This window comes from Coregonus clupeaformis, chromosome 31 (genome assembly GCF_020615455.1).
Source record: "Coregonus clupeaformis isolate EN_2021a chromosome 31, ASM2061545v1, whole genome shotgun sequence".
In the NCBI taxonomy this organism is placed as follows: domain Eukaryota; kingdom Metazoa; phylum Chordata; class Actinopteri; order Salmoniformes; family Salmonidae; genus Coregonus; species Coregonus clupeaformis.
In genome coordinates this window covers 38,763,002-38,772,589 of record NC_059222.1, presented here as the reverse complement: position 1 = coordinate 38,772,589, position 9,588 = coordinate 38,763,002, and the positions used below count along the sequence as shown (strand labels likewise).

At 44.6% G+C, this 9,588-nt stretch overlaps 1 protein-coding gene across 1 annotated transcript; it reads left to right on the top strand.

Moving 5' to 3' along the window:
• Positions 1-7,532: 7,532 nt before the first annotated feature.
• LOC121548029 (suppressor of cytokine signaling 3-like) lies at positions 7,533-9,388 on the top strand. The gene is made up of 2 exons (XM_045209716.1): positions 7,533-7,761; positions 8,016-9,388. Exons 1-2 carry the CDS (start codon positions 7,633-7,635, stop codon positions 8,622-8,624), a joined length of 738 nt encoding a protein of 245 aa, XP_045065651.1. The 5' UTR covers positions 7,533-7,632; the 3' UTR covers positions 8,625-9,388.
• The last annotated feature ends 200 nt before the right edge of the window (positions 9,389-9,588 follow it).

The window sequence follows — 9,588 nt, the reverse complement described above, 5'->3', positions numbered from 1 at the left end:
ACATTTCTGATTCAGATGGATTGGGTTAAATGTGTAAGACACATTTCGGTTGAATGCATTCAGTTGTGCAACTGACTAGGTACTGTACTCCCTTTTATACAGAACATGTAAACATCTGAATTTAAGTAAACATTAAATTAATTATTCATCAATGCCACAAACCTGTAACCAGTGGTGTAAAGTACTTAAGTAAAAATACTTGAAAGTACTACTTAAGTCGTTTTTTGGTTATCTGTACTTTACTCTACTATTTATATTTTTGACAACTTTTACTTCACTACGTTCCTAAAGAAAATGATATACTTTTTACTCCATACATTTTTTCTGACACCCAAAAGTACTCGTTACATTTTGAATGATTAGCAGGACAGGAAAATGGTCACTGCCTCTGATCTAGTGGACTCACTAAACACATGCTTAGTTTGTAAATTGGGTCTGAGTGTTGGAGCGTGCCTGGCTACAGTGCCTTGCAAAAGTATTAATTCCTCTTGGTGTTTTTCCTATTTTGTTGCATTACAACCTGTAATTTAAATTGATTTTTATTTGGATTTCATGTAATGGACATACACAAAATAGTCCAAATTGGTGAAGGGAAATGAAAAAAATCACTTGTTTAAAAAAAAATCTACAAAATTAACAACGGAAAAGTGGTGCATGCATATGTATTCACCCCCTTTGCTATGAAGCCCCTAAATAAGATCTGGTGCAACCAATTACCTTCAGAAGTCACATAATTAGTTAAATAAAGTCCACATGTGTGCAATCTAAGTGTCACATGATCTGTCACATGATATCAGTATATATACATCTGTTCTGAAAGGCCCCAGAGTCCTGTTCTAAAAGGCACCACCAAGCAAGGGGCACCATGAAAACCAAGGAGCTCTCCAAACAGGTCAGAGACAAAGTTGTGGAGAAGTACAAATCAGGGTTGGGTTAAAAAAATGTATCCGAAACTTTGAACATCCCACGGAGCACCATTAAATCCATTATTTAAAAAATTGAAATAATATGGCACCACAACAAACCTGCCAAGAGAGGGCCGCCCACCAAAACTCACGGACCAGGCAAGGAGGGCATTAATCAGAGAGGCAACAAAGAGACCAAAGATAACCCTGAAGGAGCTGCAAAGCTCCACAACGGAGATTGGAGTATCTGTCCATAGGACCACTTTAAGCCGTACACTCCACAGAGTTGGGCTTTACGGAAGAGTGGCCAGAAAAAAGCCATTGCTTAAAGAAAAAACTAAGCAAACACGTTTGGTGTTCGCCAAAAGGCATGTGGGAGACTCCCAAAACATATGGAAGAAGGTACTCTGGTCAGATGAGACTCAAATTGAGCTTTTTGGCCATCAAGGAAAACGCTATGTCTGGCGCAAACCCAACACTTCTCATTTAAATGTTTCCCCTTAAACCACTTGAGTGTTGCTTTATCAGTATGCTTAGGGTCATTGTCCTGCTGGAAGGTGAACCTCCGTCCCAGTCTCAAATCTCTGGAAGACTGAAACAGGTTTCCCTCAAGAATTTCCCTGTATTTAGCGCCATCCATCATTCCTTCAATTCTGACCAGTTTCCCAGTCCCTGCCAATGAAAAACATCCCCACAGCATGATGCTGCTACCACCATGCTTCACTGTGGGGATGGTGTTCTGCGGTGATTAGAGGTGTTGGGTTTGCGCCAGACATAGCATTTTCCTTGATGGCCAAAAAGCTCAATTTTAGTCTCATCTGACCATAGTACCTTCTTCCATATGTTTGGGGAGTCTCCCACATGCCTTTTGGTGAACACCAAACATGTTTGCTTATTTCTTTCTTTAAGCAATGGCTTTTTTTCTGGCCACTCTTCCGTAAAGCCCAGCTCTGTGGAGTGTACGGCTTAAAGTGGTCCTATGGACAGATACTCCAATCTCCGCTGTGGAGCTTTGTAGCTCCTTCAGGGTTATCTTTGGTCTCTTTGTTGCCTCTCTGATTAATGCCCTCCTTGCCTGGTCCGTGAGTTTTGGTGGCTGGCCCTCTCTTGGCAGGTTTGTTATGGTGCCATATTCTTTCCATTTCTTTATAATGGATTTAATGGTGCTCCGTGGGATATTCAAAGTTTCTGATTTTTTTTATAACCCAACCCTGATCTGTACTTCTCCACAACTTTGTCCCTGACCTGTTTGGAGAGCTCCTTGGTCTTCATGGTGCCGCTTGCTTGGTGGTGCCCCTTGCTTAGTGGTGTTGCAGACTCTGGGGCCTTTCAGAACAGGTGTATATATACTGAGATCATGTGACAGATCATGTGACACTTAGATTGCACACAGGTGGACTTTATTTAACTATATAAACGCAACATGCAACAATTTCTAAGATTTTATTGAGTTAGAGTTCATATAAATCAATTGAAATAAATTCATTAGACCCTAATCTATGGATTTCACATGACTGGGTATACAGATATGCATCTCTTGGTCACAGATACCTTGGATCAGAAAACCAGTCAGTATCTGGTGTGGCCACCATTTTCCTCATGCAGGGCAACATATCTCCTTCACATAGAGTTGATCAGGCTGTTGATTGTGGCCCGTGGAATGTTGTCCCACTCTTCTTCAATGACTGTGCAAAGTTGCTGGATATTGGCGGGAACTGGAACACGCTGTCGTACACATCGATCCAGAGCATCCCAGACATTTCTGATGAGTATGCAGGCCATGGAAGAACTGGGACATTTTCAGCTTCCAGGAATTGTGTACAGATCCTTGTGACATGGTGCCGTGCAGTATCATGCTGAAACATGAGGTGATTGCGGCCGATGAATGGTATGACAATGGGCCTCAGGATCTCGTCACGGTATCTCTGTGCATTCAAATTAACATCGATAAAATAAAATTGTGTTCATTGTCCGTAGCTTATGCCTGCCCATACCATAACCCCAACACCACCATTCTACGGTTGTGCAAACCCACAGTTTCATCAGCTGTCCAGGTGGCTGGTCTCAGACGATCCTGCAGGTAAAGAAGCCGGATGTGGAGGTCCTGGGCTGGCGTGGTTACACGTGGTCTGCGGTTGAGGCCAGTTGGATGTACTGCCAAATTCTTTAAAACGACATTGGTAGAGAAATTAACATTACATTCTCTGGCAACAGCTCTGGTGGACATTCCTGCAGTCAGCATTACAATTGCGCGCTCCCTCAAAACTTGAGACATCTGTGGCATTGTATTGTGTGACAAAACTGCACATTTTAGTGGCCTTTTATTGTCCCCAGCACAAGGTGCACCTGTGTAATGATCATGCTGTTTAATCAGCTTCTTGATATGCCACACCTGTCAGGTGGATGGATTATCTTGGCAAAGGAAATGTTCACTAACAGCGATGTAAACAAATTTGTGCCTAAAAATTTTAGAGAAATACGTTTTTTGTGCGTATGGAACATTTCTGGGTTATTTTATTTCAGCTCATGAAACATGGGACCAACACTTCACATGTTGCATTTATATATTTTTTCAGTGTAATAGCACTGCTAACATATTTTGGGTTAACTATTTAAACTCCAAGCACAGATAGGACACATGGAAAATAATTTCCTTAGGCATTAATCATGCAAACACATTTATTGTGACATAGCATTAGTGAGATTTGAAGCTATAATCTTCTGTTCTCTATCCATGGAATTAGTCCACTGTGCCACCAGGATTGAGGTAGCATGCCATGTTTTTTTCACATACAAAGCTGTTCATTTTAGTCTATTCAAACAGACCCCATTTCAAAAGAAACACGCACTCATTAAAATCAGGTGTGGCCAATTAGTGGGCAAATGAGGAATGAGGAAACCTGTAGGAAACGTTATGCTGAAGTACTGAAATTCCCACAGAACAATGTTGCTTCTTAATGTTCTCTTAACCAACACACCTGAACACTCTTAACAAGATATAGGATAGAGAGAGTTTTTTTGATGCTGATAATGGAATGTATGTTTTTAAATAACATTATTAGAACGTTCTCTGAATGTTACTAAAGTTTTCTTGTTTTTTATTAAACATTTTCTTCACTTTCTGATAACAGAATGTATGTTTTTAAATAACATTCTAAAATGTTATCTGAACGTTACTAAGGTTGTCTTGTGTTTTTATGGAACATTTTCTTCACTTTCTGAGAACAGAATATATGTTTTTAAATAACATTCTTAAAATGTTCTCTGAACGTTACTAAGATTGTCTTGTGTTTTTATGGAAAGTTTTCTTAATGTTCTAGGAACAATTTGAGAACATTTAAATAGAACCATGAGGAAACCTGTAGGAAACGTTATGCTGAAGTACTGAAATTCCCACAGCAGAATGTTGCTTCTTAATGTTCTTTGAACTATTTGAGAACATTCCCAATGTAAAACCAGTTGGAGAACGTTCCTAGAACATTACTAACGTTTACATAAAATTTTAGCAGACGCTCTTATACAGAGCGACTTACAGGAACAATTAGGGTTAAGTGCTTTGCTCAAGGGCACAATTACAGATTTTTCACCTAGTCGGCTCGGGGATTCAAACCAGCAACCTTTCGGTTACTGGCCCAACGCTCTTAAACGCTAGGCTAACTGCTGCCCTGTAACCATGTTTGAACTTTTAGGAAATGTTCTGTTAAAGTAATGAAATACCAAGAAATTAAAGTTTTTTTGTTAAGTTCCTTAAATGTCCTGAGAATGTTCAAAGCCGAGCAACTATCCTGTACCATTCCCAGAGTCTTGTGGGAAGGTTGTATGCAAAATAACCATAAGTCAACCACGCTCTCACCAAGCTCTAAGGTTCTCAGAACGTTATGTGCTAGCTGGGACGCTACCCTAAGTTGGGTTCCTTATCTAAATTATGGCCTAGGCCTACTGTTGGCAAGTAAGTTTATCAGTGCAGTCAGCAGCAGGCTAGTGGTTGAGAGTTTTGGGCCGGTAACTGAAAGGTTGCTGGTTCGTATCCTCAAGCCATCTAGGCAAAACTATGTAAATGTGCCCTTGAGCAAGGCACTTAACCCTACTTGCTCTGGATAAGTGTTTCTGCTAAATGAGTACAATGTAGGTTAGTTGTCAGTCAGGAATTATGGTTTTCCTCAAGGGTAAATAAACGTCTTCAACTGTTTCATCTTGTCGGAGTGGGGAAAGGGAGGACTCACCAGCCAATCCGGGAATCGCCCTGTAAAAGAAGGTAACACACTGATTATTATTTTGTGTGTGTGTGTGTGTGTGTGTGTGTGTATTTACTGGAAGAACTTCGGAGCTGGGGAGGTGGAGCCTTACGAATATCAGCTCTATAGACTAGTCGTTGGTCGCTGTAACACAACTACCTCCGTTTACTGGATAGAGAATGGAGAGAGAGAGAGAGAGTATTGTTTATTTGCCTTGTGTTTATGATCTATTTCACTTGCTTTGGTAATGTAAACATGTTTCCCATGCCAATAAAGCCCTTTGAATTGAATTGAGAGAGAATAAAGAAAGAGAGATAGAGAGAAGGGGGGTGAAGAGGACGCCGAGGTCTTAACAGACAATAGCCTACCGACACGTTCCTCCGTCGGTTAGAAGAGGCCGGGGTTAATGACCAAGTTAATAAATTATTTAACACGGAGACATTCGGGGACTTTGGATATTTTCTCCCCCCGGAGAGGAACGCTGGAGCCCGAGTCAGGAACCATCTCCAAGGTAAATAAACAGGCTCCATACCCAGGGCTTTGACCGTTACTCCATGGTGCGTAAAATAGCCTACTGCATGTGTGCATTATGCAATTGGGCAAAACGTTATCATAATGGCGATTGGGGAGCTTTTTGGGCTAGAGCAATTGCCTCTCTAAAACATCCCAGGGAGCCAGCACGAACAGCAGGCTTTAATGGCGCAATGCAGAACAGTACTATATTTGGGACACACACTAGGCTATATAGACTACTCATTCTCCTTATTTCAGATAGCATTGTCTATTTCTGCGTTTTCGTTGTAAGTCATGTTTCTATTCTGTGCCTGGAAGGGGCTTAAGCTCGGCTCAGACGGAGACCGTGTTTAGCAGATGCAGAGCGGGCAGTTATGGCGCCGCTTCGAGTAACAACAAGAGCCGGTCCTGGAGAATAAAGATCCATCCATTATGGTGCCGGGCACGTTCCGTCTCGCTCCAAATGCAACGATCAGCAGCACAGTGAGACGGTCAGACCAGACCCACCCGGGGTAGCCTATTTACCGTGAAACCGGAGAACCATAGCCGCTCTGCTGGCTCGAGCAGGCTGCATGGGAATGAGGTTATTTATTCAGAATGAACCTGGACTCATTCATAATAACCCGGTTTACTGAGAATCCCCCCGGGGGGTGCGCGCGATCGAAGGCAATTGAATCATCTGACTGTATACGGGAGAGAGAGAGAGAGACAGAAGAAGAAGAGAGTTTGACCTGTTTATTACAGCCTATAATGTATCTACACTGAACAAAAATATAAATGCAACATGTAAAGTGTTGGGCCCATGTTTCATGAGCTGAAATATAAAATCCCAGAAATGTTCCATACACACAAATTTGTTTAAGTCCCTGTTAGTGAGCATTTCTCCTTTGCCAAGATAATCCATCCACCTGACAGGTGTGGCATATCAAGAAGCTGATTAAACAGCATGATCGTTACACTGGTGCATCTTGTGCTGGGACAATAAAAGGCCACTTTAAAATGTGCAGTTTTGTCACACAAGACAATACCACAGATGTTTCAAGTTTTGAGGGAGCGTGCAATTGTAATGCTGACTGCAGAAATGTCCACCAGAGCTGTTGTCAGAGAATTGCCAAGGTCCTTTTAGAGAATTTGGCAGTATGTCGAACCAGTCTGACAACCCCAGACCACGTTTAACCACGCCAGCCCAGGACCTCCACATCAGGCTTCTTCACCTGCAGGATCTCTGAGGGGGGGTGGGGGGTACTGAGGAGTATTTCTGTAAATAAGGTATTTCTGTATTTTATTTGTAATCATTTATCCAAAAAATTCTAAAAACCTGTTTTTGCTTTGTGATTATGGGGTATTGTGTGTAGATTGATGAGGATTTTTAATTATTTAATCCATTTTAGAATAAGGCTGTAATGTAACAAAATGTGGAAAAGTGAAGAGGTCTGAATACTTTCCGAATGCACTGTATATATAAACACGGTTTGTTGTGAATGAACACAGTGAAGTATACTTCATACCTTTAGAAGTGTTTTCAATAGACAAAATAACTCTCTCTCTCACTCTCTCTCTCTGCAGCTGTCTGCAGTGGGTGGTCTCTCTGAGGTCCTCGCTGGACTGCTCCTCAGTGTGTTCACTCTGGGAAACACGTCCGCTCCCCTCCTCCTCCCCTCCCCCCTCACGTCCTCTCCCCTCCTCCCCCCCTCACGTCCTCACCCCTCCTCCTCCCCTCCTTCCTCACGTCCTCTCCCCTTCTCCTCCCCTCACGTCCTCACCCATCCTCCTCCCTTCCCCCCTCACGTCCCCTCCCTTCCTCCTCCCCTCCCCCCTCACGTCCTCTCCCCTCCTCCCCACCTCCATCACAACTCACACCCTCCCCTTCTCCCTCCTCACCCCTTCTTCCCTCTCCTCCCCCATCCTCTCCCTCCCCCCTCCCTGCTCTGGACCCCCCACCCCTCGGTCAGCGAGCCGAGCGGGGGGGTCAGGGCGCCATGGTAACCCATAGCAGGCACGACCCCCCAGCCATGAGCAGCGTTACCCACCCAGAGGCCAGAGGTCAGGAGTCAGACGTGCCCTCCCTACGCTACAAACCCTTCAGCTCGCGCGGACACTACCAACAGGCCAGTTCAATAATGTCATCATGTGACAGCTCATCGTGTACTATAGGCAAACTAGCTAGCCTCTTACTAAATGCTAACCATCATCAATATTCCTCTCCCAGTCTCAGGTGGTGTGTTTAGTTGTTATCATTACAGCATCATATATTATGGTTCCTCTGCCAGGTGCTGTGTGTATAGTTAATGTACCTACTTAGCATTAATAAAACAATTGTTATAAATTGTTATATTAAAACCTATTCTTCCCCCTGTTCCAGGTGCTGTGTGCGGTGCGTAAGTTACAGGAGAGTGGGTTCTACTGGGGTGCGGTGGGGGGTCGTGAGGCCAGTGCTCTGCTCCGCTCCCAGCCCCCCGGGACCTTCCTGGTCCGAGACTCCTCTGACCACCACTACTTCTTCACACTGTCGGTCCAGACGTCCCGCGGGACCAAGAACCTCCGGATCCACAGCCAGGGGGGAAGCTTTTACCTGCAGCCCGACCCCTGCTGCACGCACACGCCCCCACGTTTTGACTGTGTGCTCAAACTGATTGGACACTACATGGGGAAGGAGGGAGGTGGTGGAGGAGGAGGAGGAGAAGCAGGAGGAGGAGGAGAGGGGGAGGCCGTGGCAGGGGTAAGGACGGGGGGAGGCATGGCTGCGGCTGCGGGGGAGACTGTGGGGACGGGGAGTTTGTATCTGATCCACTCAGGGGGAGAGAAGGTTCCGTTGGAGTTGAGTCGACCCCTCCCCTCCTCCCTGTCCTCCCTCCAGCACCTGTGTAGAAGGACCCTGAACGGACACCCGGGGGGCCCGGACCCCCCCAACACACACCAGCTCCCTCACACACTCAGAGACTTCTTGGCGGAGTACGATGCTCCCATCTAACACACACACAGTTCAGTTTGGGGGTTTCCCCGTCTTAACAGTTGAGGATAGGATTTGGAGAGGGTAAGCTGATCCTAGATCGATGCCACTGTTTTCCTATCAAGTGGAGCCTCATATAGGTAACCATGGATACTCCTCTCCTGGAGAGACTGTCAATGGGAGTCAGGAAAACGCTGGGGGTCAAAGGTTGTTGCCCTGTCAGACAGTGAGTCATTCTCCCAGCAGAAGCTGTGATTGGGTAGTCAAAAATATTAAAATGAAAGGTTGATAATGCAGACAGTGAACGTGCACACACACACACTTTAGCAGTGGCTTTAGGAGTGTTGTCAGAAGGTTGCCTGTGGGTTTGCTGTGCTGCTGTGGCTGAGGAACAGCTCTCTCTATTGATCAGCAGAAGCTTTCCTCTCCTCCTCTTTCTCCTGTCTGACATGTAAAATGGGCTCACTGGACTGAGAGAGGGAGGGGGAGAGAGAGAGAGAGAGGGGAGAATGGCAGTGAATGTCAAACGAGGGGCCCATAGCAGAGTGAATGTGTTTGTGTGCATGGTGTCGTACACATTTCCACAGCTGCATGCCAACTAGCATAGCCTCATAGGAAGGTGTGAGGGATCATGGCTGACAACAGCCACTAGCCTCATACACAAAGACACACACACACACACATAGGCTGAAGACAGCCACTAGCCTCACACACATAGACAGAAACACACATACACACACAGGCATACAGTTGAAGTGGCGGCAGGTAGCTTAGTGGGTAAGAGTGTTGTGCCAGTATAATATAATAATATAATATGCCATTTAGCAGACGCTTTTATCCAAAGCGACTTACACTCATACAGTAGCCGAAAGGTCGCTGGTTCTAATCCCCGATAAGGACATCTACTTTGTGCATGACACAAGTAATTTTTCCAACAATTGTTTACAGACTGATTATTTCACTTAGAATTCACTGTATCACAATG

Excerpts from the sequence above, each read along its gene's own strand:
- LOC121548029 (XM_045209716.1), top strand. The coding sequence starts at position 7,633 with ATGGTAACCCATAGCAGGCACGACCCCCCAGCCATGAGCAGCGTTACC. Across the intron at positions 7,762-8,015 it reads CGCGCGGACACTACCAACAG|GTGCTGTGTGCGGTGCGTAA; the intron begins GCCAGTTCAATA and ends CCCCTGTTCCAG.